The following is a 27,998-nucleotide window of genomic DNA, read 5'->3' on the forward strand; positions in this document are numbered from 1 at the left end:
AGTAGGAGAGTCCTCACTGCGGTGGAAATTCATGTCACCATGTAAACCTTGCCCAGCTGACCCCACAGCCCAGTGTGAAATTTGACACGGCTCTGTGGTCCCCTTTATGACATACTTTTGCTCTGTGTGAGCTATAGTGTGTGTGTGGCGTTAGGTCCCCATTTTCAGCAGGACGTCTGCAGCAGCTGTCCACTTGCATTTCAGCCGTGTCATCACAGTAGTGAGAGGGGGGATCAGTGAGACTGAGGGGGCTGCCTGCAGTCTACTTTTGTGGGTTCACTCTCGCTGTCCTTGGCCCCAGCCCTCCACGCCTTACTACTCTCCCTGACTCTGCCCAAGTCTAGGCCCACGGCCCCACCATGGCCGACCAGTACCAGTACAACACCAACGAGGAGAAGATTGTGAAGGACAGCCACACCAAGGAGATCGATCTGATCAACAGAGACCCCAAATTGATCAATGAGGATGTGATCAAGGTAGGTGAACCATGATGACGCCATCCACTCACACACACACTGAATTCACAGGTTTAACTCCTTTTTGCTTAAAGTAAGGAAAGACAAGTTCTAAACCTTAGTTTAAAACGTAAGTCTAAAGTCTAAACTTAAAGTCAACACAGTACACTGTAGTATGTTGCTGTGTTCCTGCCAGGAAGGTCCCAAAATAGTCCCAAGGCCTTGTGCCTCAGCACGGCACCCAGGGTTTATTTCTGGAATGGGACTGAAGGGGTGTGACAGAAGGGGAAATTATGAGGCTGATTCTTTTTGGAGCTTCATCACTGTTTTTCTTGTGTTTTTCACGTTTACATACATTAGTAGCAATCACGGTGCTATATTTCCCCAGAGCTCAGGAGAGCATGGAAGGAGATAAAACAGGGCGTATGGCAAAACGTTCATTTACTTGAGTGAGTCATGTTAAGCATGTTTCTTACATGTGAAGACCAAGGGCACTACTTCTCTGGATTTTATTGTGAAACATTTTGTACATGTTAAGTAGATGATAGGATTTATATCGAATGGAACACGTTCTATAATCCAGTATTATCTACACGATCTTTGTAGTTTAAGTTACAGTATGAGCTTGAAGTTTTAAAAAAACGTACAGAATGACATTTTCCTGTTGTCAAATCATTAATTTAAAACTTAGCTTGTTTTTTCTGTTTTTGTCAATTTCAACTGCTCATCTAAATCGTACTAAGAAATGTTATGTTAAAATACTAAGTATGGAAAGCATGTCTACAATTTTAAAGGTGTGTTAAAATGAATAGACTGGGATTCAGAAGTAGAACTTCTTATAATATTTCAAATTATGAAAATTGGTTTAGCTTTGTTAGGAATCTGTTGCATGTAACATCCCCCTGTCATGATCACTGACAAGTTCATTACCATTCAGTGTTGAGTTGCAGATGTCTATGCAACAGTGAGCCAGGATTTTGTAAGGACCGGGTATTGGATACTGAATACAACAAGCAATTACAAACTGCATTTTACATGAAGGAACTCTTAGTTTCCGGAAACTTGATCCAAATCGTGATCTGAGATTAGTTCGGACTATACATATTCATCAAGTGTGCAAAACTGAGGGACATAGTTTTAAGCTACACTGGCACTGAGATAAGTGCAAAGTAACAAACAATCACCTGAAAGTTGACAGGGTTCTCGTCACTCATAATTAAACAAAGATTATGTTAGGACACAGAACAGATATGAGCATGGTATAGTCCCCCAGTAAACTGTGTTTATTTCATTACTATGTATCCCAGGCATTAGTGATGATAACAGTCATGGTGCTGAGTTACAATAACACATGTATGTTTACATATCACATGGATCACATTGATTAGTGAGGAAACTGTGAAGGGATTTAATCAAGGGTGCATTGTCACCAAGCGCATTGCTCTTGACTTTAAAAGGGAATTTACGCTTGAGCCGACATCCTCAGCATTTACCGTGACTGCTTCATGAACATTGCGAAAATTACCTTTAAAAGGCATATTGTCAGCAGTGCAATGGGCTTGAATGACAACGTGCCGTTGATTGAATCCTGGCTCTGGTGTTGGGTACTCAGACAACCCTCAACTCTTTCCTCAGTGAGGTTCCACTAACGTTGTCCATGGTATTCCCTCCCTGCAGGTGGAGTTTGAGGATGTGATCGCAGAGCCCGATGGCACACACAGTCTGGATGGGGTGTGGAAGCTCAGCTACACCACCTTCACCGTGTCCAAGTACTGGTGCTACCGCATCCTCTCAGCCATCTTCGGCATCCCTATGGCTCTGCTCTGGGGCTTCCTCTTCGCCTGCATCTCATTCTGTCACATCTGGGCTGTGGTACCCTGTATCAAGAGCTGCCTGATCGAGTCCCAGTGCATCAGTCGCATCTACTCCCTCTGCATCCAGACCTTCTGTGACCCCTTCTTTGAAGCCCTGGGCAAGATCTTCAGCAGTGTGAAAGTGGCCCTGCGCAAAGAGGTCTAGACACTCACACCACCGCAGTGTTTACACGTGTTTGGATGAAACGCTACACCCTTTTTATCCGCCAGACCAGATGACCAGTCCTGGTGTCCTCATATTTCCCAAGACACCCGCCCGCTACCCTTACCCAGCCCAAAGCCCAAGGCCTCGCCAGTCTCAGCCCTTTGAGTCCTGACATGCTCACAGCGACCAGTGCCACAAGAGGCTCTGTGACAGCTGCAGCATGGTTGGGTGACAGCTCTGGCTCTGTTGGAAGGCAGAGAGCTGTCTGTTCATTAAGGGAATATAGGGCTGGCAGCCATGGCATGGGCAGGACGTGTGACCCAGAGTGAATGTATTTTGCGATGCTGAGGAAAATGGCTCCTCGGTCACATGACATAAACACCCCAGTGACACTAACGGCATTGCAGCACCCATAGGACAATATACAATCTCTACTATATTGGCCAATTCTGAATTGATATACTATATTAAAGTCAGGTGTGTGTGTGTGTGTGTGTGTGTGTGTGTGTGTGTGTGTGTGTGTGTGTGTGTGTGTGTGTGTGTGTGTGTGTGTGTGTGTGTGTGTGTGTGTGTGTGTGTGTGTGTGTGTTGTTCCTAATGGTAAACTAGTCGATGTAGTGCAATGGAAAAGATAATTGTAGTGCTTGAACAAGATTATATCATGTTTTACAAAATTAATAAGATGCAGTTTCTTTACTGAATCATTTTGATTAAACACATCCTAAATTGTCAATTTTGCTTCACATTTCATTCACATAAGCTTCCAATAACTTGACTGTGTGGGTGTACAAACTGTAAGAACATTAGGAAAAAAGGAGACCCAGGTTTTAAAATTACAAGTGGAATGTTCTAGTCACAGGTCCTACAATTCAGCCAAGTGCGTGGTATCAGAGTGTATGCTAAATATCTCACTAAAGATACACAACATTGGTAATATTGCATTTGTTTATGTATTGATTGAGAAAGAGATGTACAAAATACCTGTTGTTGACTTATGAGTGGGAGAGCACTATTTGGGTTTATTTGAATTGATATCACAGATTGTTATTATTTCAAAACATCCACAAGAGCCTTGAAACATTCTGTGCCCTTAGTACATCCTCTTGGTCTCCACCCCTGTTCAGGTCTCCATTGCCCTGTCATTCCTTCTTTTTGTCACCAGGTGGAACCAAGAACAGTTCTGCTCATCGGAAGGTAGGGATAGAAAAGCCAATTGCGAACCACTGGTCTGGATCCTGACATGGCAGGTTGTGATTGACAATACTGAAAACCATACCAAGAAAAGTAGAATTGCTCTAACTGTCTCCTTCTTTCTAAGAAATGTATGTGCATGAGTCAGCCTCTAACAAAATTGAATGGTTAAATTAGAGTTACAGAGGCTCAACACGAGCTCCAACTCCATTTGACGCCAAAAAATTAATTCAGACTCACTTGATAGAACACATACAATTTATTTCAAATAAATAAGAGATACTTTTCCAAAATACAACACTCTAAATACAAATAAGACAATTATGTTTTCTACTAAATGTTCAGTAGCCTTAAGGACAAGTTGAAAACCAAAACATTTACAGTAAAAGGAGAAGCAAACTTCTGCCTTTTGATACTGACATTTTTGATGTGTACAAGCAACGGTGTGTCAAGTAGATTCAATATTAAGGCAGGTCACCCTCTTTATGCAATAGTTTCTAAAATACATTGAATACAATGAGGTTTCTCCTCCAATTCGGAGTGTTCTGAGTGTGTGCAATCCATTTCTCAATCATATTTAGCAACATAGAAGACACCAGCCTAACACTTAAAAAGTACAGACAGAGTAATTATGCCAAAATACACCACAATTTTCATAGAAGTACATTTGGACGTGTGTGTTCATCCTAGGGGGAAATGGTGGCTAGTTTGTTGAGTTGCTTTCTGTAAGAATAAGTAAGTTAACCTTAAAGGGGCAATCTGCAGTTGCTACATCCATTTTTGAACTTATAAATTAATGATATGTACACATTGATTCTTAAAGAATATAATTATAAATGCCTCAAGCTTAAATCAACTTGTTGTACACCATCAGAACCCAAAATATAAGCTTGTTTTACTCCAATGTTTGTAAAGAAAGTAAATGTAAACAAACACTTTATAGCCTCAAATGATACTTTTGATATCATGGATGGTCAGTCCGTGTTTCCATAGCTGTCTATGAATTTGAGAGTGGTTACATTTCAGCTTTTTACCGAAACAGGGGCAGGCAGAACTCTTTGTCATTGTTTCAACTGCTGATTGCCGCTTTAACAACTTGACAGATATCACCATTTTTATAAAGCTAGGACATTTCACAAACTGGATAGTTGAAACGTACTGGGTGTGTGAACTAACACATGGTGCGATGCAGCAAGACATAAGCAACAGGAGAGTAGCTTAACCTTCAGGTTGACAAAGTTAAAATGTCCCTCTGGATTGGTCAGTATTCACAACCCAAACCACTATTACAGAACTCTTTGACACAGAGTCTGTGGCATGTTAATCGCCTTTAAGTCCATGGTGAGAAGAACACAGCTCTCTCCTCTCCTTTCCTTAGTTTGGAGTGACAGACAGTCAGTCCTTCATTTTCCATTCACCACCTACTGTCCTCCTCCGCAGACCAAATACATAAATCCATCAGTATGAAAACACAATCAATGGATGACTCACTCTGATCTGCGACAGGACATTTGGCTGTGAGAGGAGACATTCAACAAAATGTCCCCAAATAAATCTGCTTCATCTGTACAACAATCAATTGTTCATTCTATTATTGACCAACTGTGTCTGATACAAAAAAAAGCAGTGCAATGCAATAGTATTAGGTGAGTCTCCCCTGGAGCGGGACCAGAGAAGGGGAAGGACAAGTCTGGGTTTGAGGCGGCGGTGAAGGTTTGGGAGGGGGGAATCACAGTTCTGACCTGCGGGGGGGGGGGGGGGGTTACCGTTGGAAGGAGGGCGTCTCATGTGGTGGAGGTCTGTGTGATACTCCTCTGGCTGCTGGTGCTCTTGATGACGTAGGTGGAGGAGTTACTCTTGCGGCTGGAGTCATGGTCACGTTCGCAGTGGCATTGGGAGGACTTGAGATAGCGGGCTGAGCAGCACAGGAAGTTCTGCCTCAGGTCTGAGAACAGGTGGCCTGCGAAGCACATGTAGATCCATGGGTTACAGCAACTGTTCAGACTGGCCAGCAGCATGGAGATGATGAAGGGCATGGCTGGGGAAACAAGACAAACACACACATTACATTTTTACTGATACATCAATCACACATGATTGCAAATTGACAACTGGTGCTAGAAGTGTGTTCTAGTGTTTTGTAGTTAGGGTTACAAAGCTACCAGTAATTTACCAAAGTTACCCAAATCTTCATTTATTTTGTTAATTAACTGGTAATCTATGGCAATCTATGGTAACTTTGGTAATTAGTGGGACTTGCAAAGCAAACGTCCCATTTTAAATCTCCGTCATACTTCTTCTTCTTCTAATTTGGAACACTACTCCTCTTACACGTTTAAGCAAGAAACGTCATTCAAACTTTAAAACGTGCAGATCGATGTGCTTGTATACAACTTTTTGATATCTTTTATTCTTTAAAAATAATTTATGCTTTTAGTAATTTTTTGTCCATTTTCATCCACTTTAATGGGATTTCCTCAACATTATAAAAGGCCCCATTGTGACGTCATCACTTCCAACATTCCATTCACTGTAAATGCAGCAATGCAAGTTTTGACACAAATCAGCTACCCCTTTGCCAACAACGTAGACAAAAAGTTAGAGCTTATGAAACCTTTGTCTACTTCTCAACTACTGACCACAACCGCACAACTACTGACCACAACTACTGAACCACACAGCTACGGACCAAAACGACTGACCACAACTAATGACCACAAAAATACTCAACCACTCAACCACTGACCACAACTACTGACCACACAAATACTGAACCACACAACTACTGACCACAACCATACAACTGCTGACCACAGGGCGACAGGTAGCCTAGCGGTTAAGAGTGTTGGGCCAGTAACGAAAGGTCGCTGGTCCAAATCCACAAGCCGACAAGGTGGAAAAAATCTGTCATTCTGCCCTTGAGCAAGACAGTTACCGCCAACAACAACTGCACCGATGATGTGGATGTCGATTAAGGCAGCCCACCGTACCGCTCTGATTCAAAGGGGTTGGTTTAAATGCGTGAGACACATTTCAGTTGAATGCATTCAGTTGTGCAACTGACTAGGTATTCCCTTACCCTTCACAACTACTAACCCAACAACTACTGACCGTCTCTCTCCTGTTCCACAGAGCCTAAACACAGTCAGAGCTTGGCTACCAACAGCTGACACACACTCTCTGGGGGGATTTAATCTAATCAGAAAATGCACTAGAGGTAAACAGAAATCCTGTCCAATGAGGGAGAGTTTGGTTTGTTGTTTTGGAAAGTGTATTGAAAAGTTTCTTAGTACTCAGCTAGCAATGAGGAATAGGCCCAAAAGCGTCCCTCTTCCGGAGGGCCAGAACTGATTGGTGTTGGACTCGGTCGGAATCAAAATGAATGACTGCCCAGAATCAGAATCTACTGGAATTCAGTCGACTTTGCCAGCATCTTACCAGAATCCCCCCAGAAGCGGCCTAATGCAATTTTAAATAAATGTATACAAAATTAGTTTTAGTAATTTTAAATATTACTATTATACATTTTATACATACAAATTATACCCATCCATTGGCTCCCGAGTGGCACAGCGGTCTAAAGCACTGCATCTCAGTGCTTGAGGCGTCACTACAGACACCCTGGATCGAATCCAGGTGCACAATTGGCCCAGCGTCGCCCGGTGTAGGCTGTCATTGTAAATTACAATTTGTTCTTAACTGACTTGCCTAGCTAAATAATCCACCATTTTTAAGAATCATTTTCTTTCTTTCTTTATTTTTTACCCCCTTTTTGTCATATCCAATTGTCTTGTCTCTGCAACTCCCGTACGGTCTCGGGAGAGGCGAAGGTCGAAAGCCGTGCGTCACCCGAAACACAACCCCGCTAAGCCGCACTGCTTCTTGACACAATGCATGCTTAACCCGGGAAGCCAGCCGCACCAATGTGTCGGAGGAAACACCATACACCTGGTGACCGTGTCAGCGTGCATGCGCCTGGCCCGCCACAGGAGTGAACATCCCGGCCGGCCAAACCCTCCCCTAACCAGGACGACGCTGGGCCAATTGTGTGTCGCCTTATGGGTCTCCCGGTCGCGGCCGGTACGGGTATCGAACCAGCAACTGTAACAATGCAGTTTGCACTGCGATGCAGTGTCTTAGACCGCTGCGCCACTCGGGAGGCCCCATCTACAAAGTTTTTAATGCTTATCAATTGCTTTGCACAAAGTATCAAAATACTAAAATACTACTTAAACAGGACTCTTAAAGAATTTAATTTAAATGTAAATTACATTTTTTGATCAGAGAAACAATGAGAAATATGGGATTTTTTTTAAATAATGAAACCTTAACTTTATAAAGCAGCTTGTGTAATCATCTGCCAGAGAGTAGCCACAATCGGCCCGAGCCCCAAGTAATACGTTTGGGCCAGAAAACTCACAACGGAATCGGCCCGAGCTCAATCCCCGCATCCCAGTAATACTGCCGAAGGCGGCACAGATTCGGGCCACACGACGTCGACTGAGTCTGACTCTCAGCCGAGTGCCCTGAGTCTCAGCAGGAATCGGCCCATTGAACTTCCGGCGCCGACAGAGATGGCCGCCTCGCTTCATGTTCTCAGGAAACTATGCAGTATTTAGTTTTTTATGTATTATTTCTTACATTGTTACCCCAGGAAATCTTAACTTTTATTACATACAGCCGGGAGGAACTATTGGATATAAGAGCAACGTCAACTTACCAGCATTACGACCAGGAATACGACTTTCCTGAAGCGGATCCTCTGTTTGGTCTACCACCCAGGACAATGGATCGGATCCCAGCCGGCGACCCAAAACAATGGCGCCGCAGAAGGGGCAGAAGAACCAGTCTTCTGGTCAGGCTTCGTAGACGGGCACATCGCGCACCGCTCCCGAGTTTACTACTCACCAACGTCCAGTCTCTTGACAACAAGCTAGACGAAATCCGAGAAAGGGTTGCCTTCCAGAGAGACATCAGAGATTGTAACGTTCTTTGTTTCACGGAAACGTGGCTCACTCGAGACACGCTAACGGAGTCGGTACAGCCACCTGGTTTCTTCACGCATCGAACAGAAATAAACCTCTCTCTGGTAAGAAGAAGGGCGGGGGGTGGGGGTATGCCTTATGATTAACGAGACGTGGTGTGATCATAACAACATACAGGAACTCAAGTCCTTTTGCTCACCTGACCTATAATACAATCAAATGTCGACCGCATTATCTACCAAGAGAATTCTCTTATAATCACAGCCGTATATATATCCCCCCCAAGCAGACACATCGATAGCCCTGAATGAACTTCATTGGACTCTATGTAAACTAGGAACCACATATCCTGAGGCTGCATTCATTGTAGCTGGGGATTTTAACAAGGCTAATCTGAAAGCAAGACTCCCTAAATTTTATCAGCATATCGATTGCGCTACCCGGGCGGGAAAAATCCTGGACCATTGTTACTCTAACATCCGCAACGTATACAAAGCCCTGCCCCGCCCTCCTTTCGGAAAATCTGACCACGACTCCATTTTGTTGCTCCCTGCCTATAGACAGAGACTAAAACAGGAAATGCCCGTGCTCAGGTCTGTTCAACGCTGGTCCGACCAATCTGATTCCACGCTTCAAGATTACTTCGATCACGTGGACTGGGATATGTTCCGCATAGCGTCGGAGAACAACATTGATGAATACGCTGATTCGGTGAGCGAGTTTATTAGCAAGTGCATTGGTGATGTTGTACCCACAGCAACTATTAAAACCTTCCCCAACCAGAAACCGTGGATTAATGGCAGCATTCGTGCAAAACTGACAGTAGTTCAAAAACATCCGGTGATTTTGCAGAGAGCCACATCAATTTACAGAAATACTCATAATAAACATTGCTAAAAGATACAAGTGTTATGCATGGTATTTTAGATCCACTTCTCCTTAATGCAACCGCTGTGTCAGATTTCAAAAAAGCTTTACAGAAAAAGCACACCATGCAATAATCTGAGTACAGCGCTCAGACAACAAAACAAGCCATACAGATATCCACCATGTTGTGGAGTCAACAGAAGTCAGAAATAGCATTATAAATATTCACTTACCTTTGATGATCTTCATCAGAATGCACTCCCAGGAATCCCAGTTCCACAATACATTTTTTTATTTTTATGAACAAATAAATGATTTGTTCATTAACGTCCATCATTTATGTCCAAATACCTCCCTTTTGTTCGCGCGTTTAGTACACAACACAATCCAAACTCACGAGGCGCGGGCAAGTCCAGGCGAAAGTTCAGACGAAAAGTCATATTACAGTTCGTAGAAACATGTCAAACGAAGTATAGAATCAATCTTTAGGATGTTTTTAACATATATCTTCAATAATGTTTCAACCGGAGAAATCCTTTGTCTGTAGAAATGCGATGGAACACAGCTAACTCTCACGTGAGAGCGCGTGATCAGCTCATGCCAGACCCCTGACTCAATCAGCTCTTATTCCCTCATCCTTCACAGTAGAAGCATCAAACAAGGTTCTAAAGACTGTTGACATCTAGTGGAAGCCTTAGGAAGTGCAATATGACCCCATAGACACTGTATATTCGATAGGCAATGACTTGAAAAACTACAAACCTCAGATTTCCCACTTCCTGGTTGAATTTTTCTCAGGTTTTTGCCTGCCATATCAGTTATGTTATACTCACAGACATCATTCAAACAGTTTTAGAAACTTCAGAGTGTTTTCTATCCAAATCTACTAAATATATGCATATTCTAGCTTTTAGGACTGAGTAGCAGGCCGTTTACTCTGGGCACCTTTTTATCCAAGCTACTCAATAGTGCCCCCCGGTCCCAAAGAAGTTAAGCTCGAGACCCTGGGTCTCGACCCTGCCCTGTGCAACTGGGTCCTGGGCTTCCTGATGGGCCGTCCCCAGGTGGTGAGGGTAGGAAACAACATCTCCACCACTCCTCAACACTGGGGCCCCACAAGGGTGAGTTCTCAGCCCTCTCCTGTACTCCCTGTTCACCCATGACTGCGTGGCCATGCACGCCTCCAACTCAATCATCACGTTTGCAGACAACACTACAGTGGTAGGCTTGATTACCAACAACGACGAGACGGCCTACAGGGAGGAGGTGAGGGCCCTCGGAGTGTGGTGTCAGGAAAATAACCTCACACTCAACGTCAACAAAACAAAGGAGATGATCGTGGACTTCAGGAAACAGCAGAGGGAGCACCCCCCTATCCACATCGACGGGACAGTAGTGGAGAAGGTGGAACGTTTTAAGTTCCTCTGCGTACACATCACGGACAAACTGAAATGGTCCACCCACACAGACAGCGTGGTGAAGAAGGCGCAACAGCGCCTCTTCAACCTCAGGAGGCTGAAGAAATTCGGCTTGTCACCAAAAACACTCACAAACTTTTACAGATGCACAATCGAGAGCATCCTGTCGGGCTGTATCACCGCCTGGTACGGCAACTGCTCTGCCCACAACCGTAAGGCTCTCCAGAGGGTAGTGAGATCTGCACAACGCATCACCGGGGCAAACTACCTGCTCTCCAGGACACCTACACCACCCGATGTCACAGGAAGGCCAAAAAGATAATCAAGGACAACAACCACCCGAGCCACTGCCTGTTCACCCAGCTATCATCCAGAAGGCGAGGTCAGTACAGGTGCATCAAAGCAGGGACCGAGAGACTGAAAAACAGCTTCTATCTCAAGGCCATCAGACTGTTAAACAGCCATCACTAACATTGAGTGGCTGCTACCAACATACTGACTCAATCTCTAGGCACTTTAATAATTAAAAATTTGATGGAATAAATGTATCACTAGTCACTTTAAACTATGCCACTTTATATAATGTTAACATACCCTACACTACTCATCTCATATGTATATACTGTACTCTATACCATCTACTGCATCTTGCCTATGTCGTTCGGCCATCGCTCATCCATATATATTTGTATATACATATTCTTATTCATTCCTTTACACTTGTGTGTATAAGGTAGTTGGTATGAAATTGTTAGATTACTTGTTAGATATTACTGCATAGTCGGAACTACAAGCATTTCGCTACACTCGCATTAACATCTGCTAACCATGTGTATGTGACAAATAACATTTGATTTGATTTGATTTTGAGATCCACTGTGCTAGCTGGGTAGCTAGCTACCTGTTGAGTTTGGATCCCGCAATGCGGTTGGCATCAGTTACTGGGACTGCTACTATCTGTCCAGTGATCCTGCCGACCAATGGCGGGTCTGAGGAGCTGTTTGGCGTAGCAGTTAGCCAAGCTGCTAGTTAGCTGTCTATCGCCTATCAAGCTAGCGGCGTTTTTTTTGAGGGCTTAAACGCAGCCTGCGATTGTTGGAAAAGCTTCCAGGTGAAGCTGGTTGAGAGAATGCCAAGTGTGTGCAAAGCTGTCATCATTGCAAAGGGTGGCTACTTTGAAGAATCTCAAATATAAAATATATTTTGATTTGTTTAACACTTTTTTGGTTATATGTGTTATTTCATAGTTGTGATGTCTTCCCTATTATTCTACAATATAGAAAATTGTAAAAATAAAGAAAAACCCTGATATGAGTAGGTGTATCCAAACTTTTGACTGGTACCGTATGTAAATATGGTATTTCAGTTTATTTAATTTTTCAAAAATTTCTAAAAAACTGTTTTCACTTTGTCATTATGGGGTATTATGTGTAGATTGATGGGGGGGAAATGGTTTAATCCATTCTAGAATAAGGCTATAATGTAAAAGAAATGTGGAAACAGGAAAAGGGTCTGAATACATACCCAATGCACTGTTCATTGCTACCATGACAAAAACAAAAACCGTCAGGGGTACCGTTAAGGACAGTGGTGTTTATCACAGGAGAAGGATATTTTAACTGAACAAAAAGAGTTCTACAAGCAGTTGTTACGACAACAACAAAAATTGCTTCAAGTGTTTTGTCCAAATACTGGTGGAGTCAACTAATAAAAGAATGGACGACCTGACTAGAGAGGTCCAGGACATGAAGTTCTCCCAGGGTCAGAACAGCAAGATGACAGCAATCTGTGAGTCATTGAGAGAGGACATCAGTTATGTACAGTTGAAGTCGGAAGTTTACATACACCTTAGCCAAATAATTTAAACTCAGTTTTTCACAATTCCTGACATTTAATCCTAGTAAAGACTTCCCTGTCTTAGGTCAGTTAGGATCACCACTTTATTTTAAGAATGTGAAATGTCAAAATAATAGGAGAGAGAATGAATTATTTCAGCTTTTATTTCTTTCATTACATTCCCAGTGGGTCAGAAGTTTATATATACTCAATTAGTATTTGGTACCATATCCTTTAAATTGTTTAACTTGGGTCAAACGTTTCGGGTAGCCTTCCACAAGCTTCCCACAATAAGTTGGGTGAATTTGGGCCCATTCCTCCTGACAGAGCTGGTGTAACTGAGTCAGGTTTGTAGGCCTCCTTGCTTGCACACACTTTTTCAGTTCTGCCCACAAATTTTCTATAGGATTGAGGTCAGGGCTTTGTGATGGCCACTCCAATACCTTGACTTAGTTGACCTTAAGACAATTTGACACAACTTTGGAAGTATGCTTGTGGTCATTGTCCATTTGGAAGACCCATTTGAGAACAAGTTTTAACCCCCTGACTGATGTCTTGAGATGTTGCTTCAATATATCCACATAATTTTCCTCACTCATGATGCCATCTATTTTGTGAAGTGCACCAGTCCCTCCTGCAGCACAGCACCCCCACAACATGATGCTGTCACCCCTGTGCTTCACGGTTGGGATGGTGTTCTTCGGCTTGCAAGCCTCCCCCTATTTCCTCCAAACATAACAATGGTCATTATGGCCAAACAGTTCTATTTTTGTTTCATCAGACCAGAGGACATTTCTCCCAAAAGTACGATCTTTGTCCCCATGTGCAGTTGCAAACCGTAGTCTGTTTTTTATATGGCAGTTTTGGAGCAGTGGCTTCTTCCTTGCTGAGTGGCCTTTCAGGTTATGTAGATATAGGACTTGTTTTATTGTGGATATAGATACTTTTGTACCTGTTTCCTCCAGCATCTTCACAAGGTCATTTGCTGTTGTTCCAGGATTGATTTGCACTTTTCGCACCAAAGTATGTTCATCTCTAGGAGACAGAACGTGTCTCCTTCCTGAGCGGTATGATGGCTGCGTGGTCCCATGGTGTTTATACTTGCGTATTATTGTTTGAACAGATGAACGCGGTACCTTCAGGAGTTTGGAAATTGCTCCCAAGGATGAACCAGACTTGTAGAAATGGTCCACCCACACAAAAATTCTGAGGTCGGCTGATTTATTAAGATTTTCCCATGATGACAAGAAAGAGGCACTGAGTTTGAAGGTAGGCCTTGAAGTACATCCACAGGTACACCTCCAATTGACTCAAATGATGTCAATTAGCCTATCAGAGACTTCTAAAGCCATGACATAATTTTCTGGAATTTTCCAAGCTGTTTAAAGGCACAGTCAACTTAGTGTATGTAAATGTCTGACCCACTGGAATTGTGGTACAGTGAATTATAAGTGAAATAACCTGTCTGTAAACAATTGTTGGAAAATTACTTGTGTCATGCACAAAGTCGATATCCTAACCGACTTGCCAAAACTATAGTTTGTTAGCAAGACATTTGTGGAGTGGTTGAAAAACGAGTTTTAATGACTCCAACCTAAGTGTATGTAAACTTCCAACTTCAACTGTATGCATCAACACCTGCTGACCTGCAGTATCACTTGTGCTTTCATCAGTGCATGGATGAGTAGAGGTGGACTAGTCAATGACCGGTAAGGATACAGAGAGAGGATCTCCTTTGCCTTTTATGAATGAAGGGAAGAGATGAAGACACCGAGCTGGGATTACAACATGAACCCTGTGCTAGTGACCAGAGGGTTACACAGCTAAACAACATTCAATGACTTTTGGCCTCTGTTCCTTTCCATTACTTGCCTGAAAGAAAAGGAGAATCAAAACAAAATCAAATCATTCAACAACAAACATTATTGAATGATGACTGATCTGGAAAATCCAATGTATGAACATGCACAAAGTGGATGTCCTCACCGACTTGGCAAAACTATAGTTTGTTAAAAAGAAATTTGTGGTGTGGTTGAAAAACATGTTTTAATGACTCCAACCTAAGTGTATGTAAACTACCGACTTCAACTGTACTCAATCTCTCCCTATCCCAGTCTGCTGTCCCCACTTGCTTCAAGATGTCCACCATTGTTCCTGTATCCAGGAAAGCAAAAGTAAATTAACTAAATTACTATTGCTCCGTAGCACTCACTTTTGTCATAATGAAGTGCTTTGAGATAGATGCTAATTAAGGATCATATCACCTCCACCCTACCTGACAGCCAAGACCCACTTCAATTTGCATACCTCCCCAATAGATCCACAGACGATGCAATCGCCATCGCACTGCACACTGCCCTATCCCATCTGGACAAAAGGAATACTTACGTAAGAATGCTGTTCATTGACAACAGCTCAGCGTTCAATACGATAGTACCCTCCAAGATTATCATTAAGCTCGGGGCCCTGGGTCTGAACCCCGCCCTGTGAAGCTGGGTCCTGGACTTCCTGACAGGCCACCCCAGATGCTGAAGGTAAGAAACAACACCTCAACTACGCTGATCCTCAACACAGGGTCCCCACAAGTGTGCGTGCTCAGCCCCCTCCTGTACTGCCTGTTCACCCATAACTGTATGGCCTTTCAAAAAAAAAAAAACTATGCAAAAAAAACTGTGCAGTTTAAAAAGAAATGGATAACAATAAGAAATAAAAGTAACAAGTAATTTAGGAGCAGCAGTAAAATAACAATAGCGAGACTATATACAGTGAGGTGCTGGTACAGAGTCAATGTGCGGTAGCACCGGTTAGTTGCGGTAATATGTACATGTAGGTAGAGTTATTAAAGTGACTATGCATAGATGATAACAACAGAGAGTAGCAGCGATGTAAAAGGGGGATGGTCAATGCAAATAGTCTGGGAAGCCATTTGATTAGATGTTCAGGAGACTTATGGCTTGGGTGTCGAAGCTGTTTAGAAGCCTCTTGGACCTAGACTTGGCGCTCAGGTACCGCTTGCCGTGTGGCAGCAGAGCGAACAGTCTATGACTAGGGTGGCTGGAGTCTTTGACAATTTTTAGAGCCTTCCTCTGACACCGCCTGGTATAGCGGTCCTGGATGGCAGGAAGCTTGGGTCCAGTGATGTACTGGGCCATTCGCACTACCCTCTGTAGTGCCATGCGGTCGGAGGCAGAGCAGATGCCATAACAGGCAGTGATGCAACCAGTCAGGATGCTCTCGATGGCACAGCAGTAGAACCTCTTGAGGATCTGAGGACTCATGCCAAATCTTTTCAGTTTCCTGAGGGGGAATAGGTTTCGTCGTGCTCTCTTCTTCCTCTTCACGACTGTCTTGGTGTGCTTGGACCATGTTAGTTTGTTGGTTATGTGGACACCAAGGAACTTGAAGCTCTCAACCTGCTCCACTGCAGCCCCGTCGATGAGAATGGGGGGGGGGGGGGGTGCTCAGTCCTCTTTTTCCTGTAGTCCACAATCATCTCCTTTGTCTTGATCACGTTGAGGGAGAGGTTGTTGTCCTGGAACCACACGGCCAGGTCCCTGACCTCCTCCATATATGCTGTCTCGTTGTTGTCGGTGATCAGGCCTACCACTGTTGTGTCATTGGCAAACTTAATGATGGTGTTGGAGTCGTGCCTGGCCGTGCAGTCAGGAGTGAACAGGGAGTACAGGTTGAGAATGAGCACACACCCCTGAGGGGCCCGTGTTGAGGATCAGTGTGGTGGATGTGTTGTTACCTACCCTCACCACCTGGGGGTGGCCCGTCAGGAAGTTCAGAATACAGTTGCAGAGGGAGGTGTCCAGGGTCATTAGCTTAGTGATGAGCTTTGAGGGCACTATGGTGTTGAACGCTGAGCTGTAGTCAATGAACAGCATTCTCACATAGGTTTTCCTTTTTTCTAGGTGGGAAAGGGCAGTGTGGAGTGCAATAGAGATTGCATCATTTTTTGTGGATCTTTTCGGCGGTATGCAAATTGGAGTGGGTCTCGGGTTTCTGGGATAATGATGTTGATGTGACCCATGACCAGCCTTTCAAAGCACTTCATGGCTACATACGTTAGTGCCTTGGGTCAGTAGTAATTTAGACAGGTTACCTTAGTGTTCTTGGGCACAGGGACTATGGTGGTCTGCTTAAAACATGTTGATATTTCAGACTCGGACAGGGCGAGGTAATGAAAATGTCAGTGAAGACTCTTGCCAGTTGGTCAGCGCATGCTCGCAGTACACGTCCTGGTAATCTGTCTGAATATTGACCTGTTTAAAGGTCTTACCCACATTGGCTGTGGAGAGTGTGATCACACAGTTTTCCCGGAACCGCTGGTGCTGTCATGCATGTTTCAGTGTTATTTGACTCGAAGCCAGCATAGAAGTAGTTTAGCTCATCTGGTAGTCTCGTGTCACTGGGCAGCTCTCGGCTGTGCTTCCCTTTGTAGTCTGTAATGGTTTGCAAGCCCTGCCACATCCGACAAGCGTCAGAGCCGGTGTAGTGCGATTCGATCTTAGTACTGTATTGACGCTTTGCCTGTTTGATGGTTTGTCGAAGGGCATAGCGGGATATATTATAAGCTTCTGGGTTAGAGTCCCACTCCTTGAAAGCAGCAGCTCTAGCCTTTAGCTCAGTGCGGGTGTTGCCTGTAATCCATGGCTTCTGGTTGGGGTATGTACGTACGGTCACTGTGGGGACGATGTCATCGATGCACTTATTGATAAAGCCAGTGACTGATGTGGTGTACTCCTCAATGCCATTGGAAGAATCCCGGAACATATTCCAGTCTGTGCTAGCAAAACAGTCCTGTAGCTTAGCATCTGCTTCATCTGACCAGGTTTTATTGATCGAGTCACTGGTGCTTCCTGCTTTCATTTTTGCTTGTAAGCAGGAATCAGGAGGACAGAATTATGGTCAGATTTGCCAAATGGAGGGCGAGGGAGAGCTTTGTTTGTGTCTCTGTGTGTGGAGTAAAGGTGGTCCAGAGTATTTTTCCCTCTGGTTGCACATTTAACATGCTAATATACATTTGGTAAAACGGATTTAAGTTTTCCTGCATTAAACTCAATCATCAAGTTTGCAGACGACACAACAGTAGTAGGCCTGAATACCAATAATGACGAGATACAGGGAGGAGTTGAGGGCCCTGATGAAGGGGTGGAAAACTTCAAGATCCTCGGCGTACACATCACTGACAATCTGAAATGGTCCACCCACACAGACAGTTTGGTGAAGAAGGCGCAACAGCGCCACCTGAGCCACGGCCTGTTCACCCCGCTCTAATCCAGAAGGTGAGATCAGTACAGGTGCATCAAAGCTGTAACCGAGAGACTGAAAAACAGCTTCTATCTCAAGACCATCAGACTGTTAAATAGTCATCACTAGCCGGCCTCCACCCAGTGCCCTGAACTTAGTCACTGTCACTAGCCAACGACCACCCGGGTTACTCAACCCTGGACCTTAGAGGCTGCTGCCCTATGTACATAGACATGGAATCACTGGTCACTTTACTAATGGATCACTGGTCATTTTAATAATGTTTACGTACTGTTTTACTCATTTCATATATATATACTATACTGTACTCTATTGTAGTCAATACCACTCCGACATTGCTTGTCTTAATTCCATTATTTTACATTTAGATTTGTGTGTATTGTTTTGAATTGTTAGATACTACTGCACTGTTGGAGCTAGGAACACAGACATTTTGCTACACCTGCAAAAGCATCTGGTAAATATGTGTGTGACAAATACATTTTGATTTGGTTTGATTTGATTTGAAATCAGATTATCTCGAGGGACAATCGAGGCGGAACAACATGGTTGTGGACGAAACTGCAGAATCTCCACATGAGACCTGGACGGAGTCTGAATACAAAGTGAGGGAAATGATCTCGGAGAAACTGAGGATGGACCACATGAAGATTGAGGTCAAGTTCCTGAGGTTCAAGGACAAGGTAGCTGTTCTGGAAAGAGCCAAGAGCTTGAGAGTAATGTACTATATATTGTTTTATTTTGCTTTGTTTGCTCTTTTCCATATTATGTCTATCTCTGATCATCTATCCAGGAAAGGGCTGAAAATAGCCCATATGAATCTATGTAGCCTTAAAAATAAGGTTCATGAAATCAATAACTTGCTATCATTAGATAATATTAATATATTAGCCATTTCTGAGATTCACTTTGACAATTAATTTGATGATTATTAAAGTTATTGAAGGTTATTGAAGTGTTATTGAAGTGTTGTGGTTGTGTGTTCACTTGGCACATCTAAAGCCTTTTCTTTTCTATTGGCCACCAAGTGCTAATGGTTAGTATCTAAATAATATGTGTGAATTGCTTGATAGTGTATGTGGTTCTACTTTCTTGGGGATCTGATTGTTGATTGGTTTTCATTAAGCTGTCCACTCAAGAGGAAGCTTCTCACTGTAACCAGTGCCTGTAATCTGGTTCAGGTTATTAATCAACCTACCAGGGTGTTTACAAACACTACAGGAACAAGAACATCCACATGTATTGATCACATTTTTACAATTACGGTAGAACTTTGTTCCAAAGCTGTATCTGAACCCATTGGATGCAGTGATCACAATAGTGTGGCTATATCCAGCAAAGCCAAAGTTCCGAAAACTGGGCCTAAAATAGTGAGCCGTCGTACTCATGCATAAAATAAACTAATAACGAAAGAAAAGCATTGCAAGTTTGAATTTTGTAAAGTTATTGTTATCGATCAATAATAACAAACCTCCTGGCAATAACAACTTAGATGGAAAGCAACTGAGGATGGTAGCTGACCTTATAGGTACTCCTGTCTGAAATATATTTAATCTGAGCCAAGAGGAAAGTCTTTGTCCTCAGGCCTGGAGGGAAGCCAAAGTAATTCCGCTACCCAAGAGTGGTAAAGTGTCCTTTACTGGTTGTAACAGCAGACCTATCAGCTTGCTGCCAGCTCTTAGCAAACTGTTGGGAAAAAACCCCAAATACAATGCTATTTCTCTGTAAACAAATTAGCAACAGACTTTCAGCATGCTTATAGAGAAGGGCACTCAACATGTACTGCACTGACACAAATGTCTGAAGAAATTGATAATAAGAAGATTGTGGGAGCTATACCGCTAGAATTCAGTGCAGCCGTTGACATTATTGACCATAACCTGCTGTTAAGGAAACGTATGTGTTATGGCTTTTCAACCTCTGCCATATTGTGGATCCAGAGTTACAGTGCATTTGGAAAGTATACAGAACCGTTTAATTTTTTCACATTTTGTTACAATACAGCCTTGTACTAAAATTGTTAAATGTTTGTTTTTCCCTCATCAATCGACATACAATACCCAATAATGACAAAGCAAAAACAGGTTTAAATATTTTTTTTTGCACATTTATTACTTTGTTGAAGAACCGATTACAGCTTTGAGTCTTCTTGGGTATGACGCTACAAGCTTGGCACACCAATTTGGGGAGTTTCTCCCATTCTTCTCTGTAGATCCTCTCAAGCTCTGTCAGGTTGGATGGGGAGCGTCACTGCACAGCTATTTTAAGGTCTCTCCAGAGATGTTCGATCGGGTTCAAGACCGGGCTCTGGCTGGGCCACTCAAGGACATTCAGAGACTTGTCCCGAAGCCGCTCCTGCGTTGTGTTGGCTGTGTGCTTACGGTCCCAGTCTGAGGTCCTGAGCACTCTGGAGCAGGTTTTCATCAAGGATCGCTCTGTACTTTGCTCTGTTCATCTTTCCCTCGATCCTGACTAGTCTCCCAGTCCCTGCCACTGAAAAACATCCCCACAGCATGATGCTGCCACCACCATGCTTCACCGTAGGGATGGTGCCAGGTTTCCTCCCGACGTGACGCGTGACATTCAGGCCAAAGAGTTCAATTTTGGATACATAAGACCAGAGAATCTTGTTTCTCATGGTCTAAGTCCTTTAAGTGCATTTTGGCAAACTCCAAGAGGGCTTTAATGTGCTTTTTCCCCACAGTTTGGTCGGGTGGCCAGCGCTAGGAAGAGTCTTGGTTGTTCCAAACTTCTTCCATTTAAGAATGATGTAGGTCAAATGTGTTCTTGGGGACCTTCAATTCTGGATAAATGTTTTGGTGCCCCTGTGGGACCTTTTATAGACAGTTGTGTGCCTTTCCAAATCGTGTCCAGTCAATTGAATTTACCACGGATGGACTCCAATCAAGTTGTAGACATATCTCAAGGATGATGAACTGAAACAGGATGCACCTGAGCTCGAGTCTCATAGCCAAGGTTCTGAATACTTATGTAAATAAGGTATTTCTGTTTTTTATTTTGAATAGATTTGCAAACATTTCTAAAAACCTGACTTCGCTTTGTCATTGTGGGGTATTGTGTGTAGATTGATGAGGATTTTACTTATTTAATCAATTTTAGAATAAGGCTGTAATGTAACAAAATGTGGAAAAAGTCCATGGGTCTGAATACTTTCCGAAAGCACTGTATATTTAGGATATTGTTTTACAGCTTTGTCATTCTATTATTTATTTTACAAAATCATCTTATTTGATTATGTTATATATTTTACACGTGATGATGCCAAACAGAGGGCCAGAGATAATTACAGACACCTGTGATAATCTGAAGTACCCCAAAGGGCCACATAAAATCCTTGAAAGTTACCAAAATTCTGATAGTTTATTGGTAAACATCCAAAGTTTCCATTACCCACCGTTTGCAACCCTTTTTGTGATAGACATTCATTTGTTTGAAGATATAAAGGTAATTTTTAAAGATTACATCTGATGGAATGGTTTGATTTCTATTGATCTCATTCACATGTTGTAATAATCTACATTTCACCTTAAAGTCGTATAAACATGGTTGTTGTGAAATGCCAGCCTGTTTCAATATGTTCTTATCCTATGGATCTTCTGAGGACCAACATGAGGAAACCACTTTCATCCTAATTAATTACCCCCCTTCTATCTCTACTACTCATTAATGACATCCCTGATTGGATTGTTCTTGACACAAACACAAACACACACACACATAAACACATACACACCAACACAATAGGCACACCCAGATAGCATTCACAACGGAAATGGTAATAAAGCTACCGGGGGAGACAGACAGCAGTGATGCAGAGTGGCCTGCAGTGTTGCGTAGGTTGACATTTATGCCACAGATGTAGGATCTTAATTTGAGCCAGATGGCTACAGCAGGGAAATAATCCTGCAGCAACAGGAAATGTGGATTATTATGTGGATTATAATTAATGGACATTTTTGTAGGGGTTGATACATTTTTCATAAGGGAAAATCAAATCTGAAATTTCAAAATGTAAATTACAAACTTCATAAGCCTTTTTAAGCCTCAAACACACTATAAGTTAATTTCCTGCATTGCAGTAGAGTTCTCCTGCAACAGAGTGATCAAATGAAGATCCTCCATCTGTATGTCACCGGCGAATTGACATATGGTAAATTAGTTTGAGATTAATGGAATGGGCCCATGTCCTGTATTCAATTAACCTCTTCTGATTGCTAATCTCTCTCCCTTCGTCTCTCTCCACCCCGTGTTCCGCTTGCATCGTCTTTAATGGCTGACCCTCCAGCTCTGATATGAAGGTTGCTCAAATTGAAATCACTGGGAACAATCGGCGGAATGCTACAGCAGCCGCGCCAAGTAATTAGGAGCTAATTGATTCATCAGTCATTAAGGCTGTGAGTTATGGGTGCATAAGTGTCCGGATGTGAACAATGTAAATCATTCTATTGTCTGGCTTTTACAGTGTCAGAGCAGGGAGGACACATGCTTAGTCTGGACCGGGGATAGGCCTAGGGCCTACACAGTTTCCTAACTCAAATTATTGTGGGGGGAAAAAGCTTGCAGTGATGCAAAAGTAAAGTGGAATTGATCTACTAGATGTCTCAAATGAAAACGTAATATAGAAAAAAGTAAACTATGCCCTGCAGCTTTAGGATGTCCTGCAGCTATGAAGTAGTTACACTGTAATTCCATTGCTTTATAACTTTCAGCCACAAAGTTACACCACTTCAATCTCAAAGGAACACAAGACAGTATGATAGATGAATGAATAACTCAATAAATTTCCTCTGTAAAATTTATAACCTTGCTCTTGTGAGGGAGGGAGGAATTTGAATTAATGCAGCTTGGCATTGGATCATTTATCTTTTCACTGAGGCATGAAAGGTGGTTAGTGAGATCTTAAGAAACCACAAGGGGTACTAAGCAGCAGTCAAACGGACATACACAGACTAAAACTGACACAAAGCTTCTTTGATCTAACTCTGTTAGGCATTGCCATGCAGAGCTTCCTTGTTTGGATCTTATTTACCAGCAAATAATGGTTCCATTAAACGGAAGTCAAAATGTAAATGAATGTTCTGTGTAGGCTACTGTGCATTCAATACATATGCTAAATGACTTCACACAGCACAGCCAGATCACATATCATGACTATTAAACATTCTTATGGCTTTGTAAAAGGAAGGAGCGTGCGTGAGAATGGGGCCAATATGTGATTTGAAGGAAGGAATTCTGATCAAAATAACCATTGGTAGATTAGCTCATGGTATCGTTCACAGGAGATGATAAATCACACAAACTCACAAATTTGAATGCAGAAAATTCTTCCCTTCATTGGTAAATCTGCTCAACTATCAGGTTCTGTACTGACTAATGACCACAGCCTGACTGGCACGATCATCTGAGTTTAATATCAACACTATTTCAGAGGATTTACTATGCCAGAACAGCTGAGTAGTAGAATTCCTAAAGAAGACTGTACAAGAGAGGGGCCTTGCTTTTCTCACATTTTATTTTGGCTCTCAGCCAACCACTGACCTGGCTATCAGATGCTCCATACTATTATTTCAATGGAAGCTGGTACAATAGCTCTCTTTTAGTCTCTGATCACGTTTGTTGTTTGAGTCGACACAGCTGAAAAGGACTTCCCTGTTTTAATAAAAGATGCATCTAACATTATGTATAATGCTGTACTTTTAAAATGACCGTAACAACAATGAGGCTTGGTGTCTGTTTAATAAACATCCTGTAAAATGCAGAGAAGAACATACAGTGGCCATAGTGAAAAAGGAGTCCATGGGGACTGGGCAGACTGCCGATTAATATAGTCAGTGCCAGTCAGCGTCACACAGAGCAGAGGGTGAGTCAGTGTAGGGAAAATGGAGGCTGTACACTCAGGAATGGACAAGGGTATGGACACAGTTCATAGATGGGCTGCCTTTCCCACCTGGACAAAAGCAACACCTATGTAGTAAAAAAAAGCTGTTTAACTGGGCAAATCCACTGATTGTGTGTTGTCCTCAGAAGGGTTAAAAAGTCTCCAGTGGATGCTGCACTCCTAAGAGGTTGTCTTTGGGAGATCACAGGCTGTGTATTTCTGTTCAAGGATGATAATAAAAGCACTGTAAATAAATGCTATTTTCTAGTAGGGAACAACAGCCTGCCTGCTTGAACATGGCACACCCCAACAGGCTTACAGGGACAAAGCCTACATTATAAACTGGGTGGTTCAAGCCCTGAATGCTGATTGGCTGACAGCCATGGTATATCAGACCGTATACCACAGGTATGACAAAATATGTATTTTTACTGCTCTAATTATGTTGGTAACCAGTTTATAATAGCAATAAGGCACCTTGGGGGTTCATGGTATATGGCCAATATACCACGGCTAAGTGCTGTATCCAGGCACTCCGTGTTGCATCGTGCTTAAGAACAGCCCGTAGCCATGGTATAATAGCCATATACCACACCTCCTCGTGCCTTACTGCTTAAGTATACTTACTCATCTTGGATCATCCTGCAAACTTCATGAGAACTTTGGCTGAGAATATTATTTTCCATACTTTTCCATACACGTGTAATGCAAAATTGTTTGGGGAATATAATGACTGTTTACCAACTTGTTCAATTTCCTGGTGTTTGTCTTGGGATGTTGGGAAATATAACTAATATGTGATAGAGCTGCTGTGGGGATCAGGAGGGGACAGCACAGAACAGTTGCGTTTAACTAGGTAAGAACAAATTCTTATATTCAATGACGGCCTACCCCGGCCAAACCCCCCCTAACCTGGATGACGCTGGGCCAATTGTGCGCTGCCCTATGGGACTCCTGATCACAGACGGTTGTGATACAGCCTGGGATCAAACCAGGGTCTGTAGTGATACCTCTAGCACTGAGATGCTGTCCCTTAGACCACTGCACCACTCAGGATACATAGTGCTGTGGTGTAACTCTGATGTCTTTCAAATGTATGGATAGTCTCACTTTGATTTACCACGCTCCTTTAGCTGTTTACAGCTTCAATAATATATTAAACTTCTTCAAAGGATAAAACATAAACAAAATCCCAACCCCAATCAGAAGGCCATCTACTGTATTTGGTTTAGCACAGATTGCTCAATCCCCCTCCAGTCCAAGCCAGTATATAGCCTAATGTAAATAGGCCTGGCTAAGTATGTAAATTGTGATTGACCGGGTATCGAACCCTGGCCATACTATATAGCACACAGAGCTAAACACTGATATTACTCATCCCAGGAGCATTGGTCAGTCACTGAACCACCATTAAACAGGCTATGTTTTTATGATAAAAATCCCCATATTCTCATATTTGCATAGTCTGGACTTGAGGAGGTTTATGAAAACAACAGTGTAAATGTGTATGCCTTCATGCCAGTCATTATAGGCCAATTTGGTTGGGGAAGAATGTCCCCCAAAAAAGTATACAAAACTGCAACAAGCAGGGGTAGCATAGGCTATTGGATGAAAACCAACTCAGATCTGCTCAAATTATTTAATAACATTGGGTGTGGCCATAAGGCGGGTCATTAAGAAATGAATTGCACTGGTGGGCTGTCTGCTCCATTGAAGCACGTGCTCCCCTGTGTGCTTGACTGAGGAGATGACACGCGTGGCCCCAATATTACCTGTCACTCTTGCGCTCCGACGTGCCTCCCAGGTAACAACAGAAGAGCTCAGCATGCAGCCCACACGCATAATCTGATTAATGATTCACTGCAGGAAGGCTCAGATGGTTGGGGCCTCAGAAACACATCCACGCAGAGGTGTGCACAAACCATGGAGATTACAGTCCGGAAAGACTGCTTTCAGTGACTTAAGTTATTTTTAGTTGCATGGACATTTGCGGCGGTAGCCTATGCCTACTTTGCTTCGCTTCAGTGGAGGGGTATTGCAATTAAACGACCCTCTCAATGTTGTTGCTGTTCGTTATGGCGAGTGAATCAAATGGAGGTGGTGTTTTTAGATTTCATAAAAAGTCTGTAACAATTCTGGACAACCATTGTAATATTCAGGCCACTTCTAAAATTAAGGATATTTTGACCTATATAGACCTATATGAAACGAATATAACGAGATGATATTTTTCATACATATTTGTTCGGGGTCGCTCCACCCGTATCTCCACAAGTCACCATAACATTCTATAGGTGGGCAGAGCTTCATTTGCGTCATGGTATTTTTGTTGGCTGGAGGCACACCATAGCCTATGATGGGCTGCGGATTTATTTAAGTTTATTTTGTCATTTCATCCACTGCATGTGGGTAGGATATTACTTTATATGATGCGTCTAATTTTCCTTTACAACGGCATACATCCTTTGATGTTCCTCAGGTTGGCCAAAATGTAATGCGTAAAAGTGCAATGTCCAACCTGTGCGAAATTCAATTAACTTTCAGTGGAAAAGGCTGTTGAAATATGTTGTATTATCATCTTGGCTATTTGGTGAAAATGAACCTAACATTACGCACACCGCATTATAAGCCCCGAACCAGAATACCTTCCGAGCGTTTTAAAGTAAACATGGACATTTCATTTCAAGATGGATATATTAATGGCAACAGTCTAGAATTGCGAAGCCGCCTGGTTAAAATATTTCATATTACGCACGGAATCTCAAACTGCAGAAATAATTTGCATGGTTATTTTCGAGGTGGAGTTTGAACTTACCTTCTCGAGGCGCAGTTGGATCCCAAGCCGTCCACATCTGCACAGTGAAGAAAGGAGTCCAGCAAACGATATACGCCAGAACTATGACAAATGTCATTTTAACTGTAGTTATCTTCGCTTTGGAGATGAGCTTTACACTGCTCACCCGGGCGAGCGCATGACCTTTCGAAGTCTTCGGGGTGAGGCTTATGCACTGGTCCCTCTTGGTTTTCATTCTAAAGTTTTGCCATATCTTAAAGCTTATTAGTCCATAGCATAGGCTCAGGATGGCCACTGGTATGATGTAGATGGTAAGGCTAATCCAAGTTATATACGCTTTGGCACCCCAGGGTTCCACGAAGTCACCCCAACAATCATACACTCCAGAGCCAACGTCCTTTAGGGAAAAAATGTACATTTGTGGGCTGCTGAACACTAGGCTGAGGACCCAGGAGATAATCACGTAGAAACGGTCTTTTCGCTTGTGCAGAGACCGAAGCGGCTGACAAATCGCCAAGCACCTGTCTATAGACATCAAAACAAGCATATAGGTAGATGCGAACATCCCGACGATCTGGAAGTATTTCACCAACCTGCACAGGATATCGGGTCCATAGAAACGGAAAGTAATGTCCCAGATAAGTTGTGGCAAGACCTGAAATATAGCCACAACGAGATCCGCGATGCTGAGGTGTTTCATGAAGTAGTACATTCGGGACTGTGTGTGCTTGGTGGTGTGAATGGCCACCAGGACGCACAGATTCCCAGCCAGCGCCAGGAGCAGGACCAGGGCGAGCACAGTCACCTCCACTTTAGCCACCTCCTCATTCCGTTTCAGGGGGTTTGTTTGATTTCCCCCGGTGGTCCCGTTGCCAAGGGTTGAGTACCCCAATGATTCGTTAAATGGCCAAAAGTCCTGCTCATTTAGTGTACTACTTTCCATTGTGTTAACCGTATTCTCTCTGTCCAACCGCGACGAAAAATCATGCAATAGCAGCAATGTTCAGCCACCCTACATTGGAGGGTTGTTTTAAACGTCTTCTTTGGCTCTTCATCTAACAGGTGTCAAGACAAAGCATCCGAGTGTGGAGCTGGGTTGTTACCATTTACACACGATGGGAAAACGGAATCCCAATTTTGCGCTGAAGCTTTATTTCTTATTCATAGCCAAATAGGACCAGACACTGGTGAGCAGGAAATAGAGAAAACACATTAACGTCTTGTTACAATTAAAAACAATTAAATTATATAAAACTA

At 42.9% G+C, this 27,998-nt stretch overlaps 2 protein-coding genes across 2 annotated transcripts; one reads left to right on the forward strand and one right to left on the reverse strand.

The window, feature by feature from the left end:
• Positions 1-270: 270 nt before the first annotated feature.
• Positions 271-2,710, forward strand: LOC120025352 (caveolin-3-like). Its single transcript, XM_038969893.1, has 2 exons — positions 271-476; positions 2,133-2,710. Exons 1-2 carry the CDS (start codon positions 360-362, stop codon positions 2,472-2,474), a joined length of 459 nt encoding a protein of 152 aa, XP_038825821.1. The 5' UTR covers positions 271-359; the 3' UTR covers positions 2,475-2,710.
• A 2,739-nt stretch (positions 2,711-5,449) lies between these two features.
• LOC120025360 (isotocin receptor-like) lies at positions 5,450-27,684 on the reverse strand. Its single transcript, XM_038969905.1, has 2 exons — positions 26,763-27,684; positions 5,450-5,703 (listed from the first exon to the last, which is right to left on the reverse strand). Exons 1-2 carry the CDS (start codon positions 27,682-27,684, stop codon positions 5,450-5,452), a joined length of 1,176 nt encoding a protein of 391 aa, XP_038825833.1.
• Positions 27,685-27,998: the final 314 nt, after the last annotated feature.

This window comes from Salvelinus namaycush, chromosome 2, assembly GCF_016432855.1.
Source record: "Salvelinus namaycush isolate Seneca chromosome 2, SaNama_1.0, whole genome shotgun sequence".
Taxonomy (NCBI): domain Eukaryota; kingdom Metazoa; phylum Chordata; class Actinopteri; order Salmoniformes; family Salmonidae; genus Salvelinus; species Salvelinus namaycush.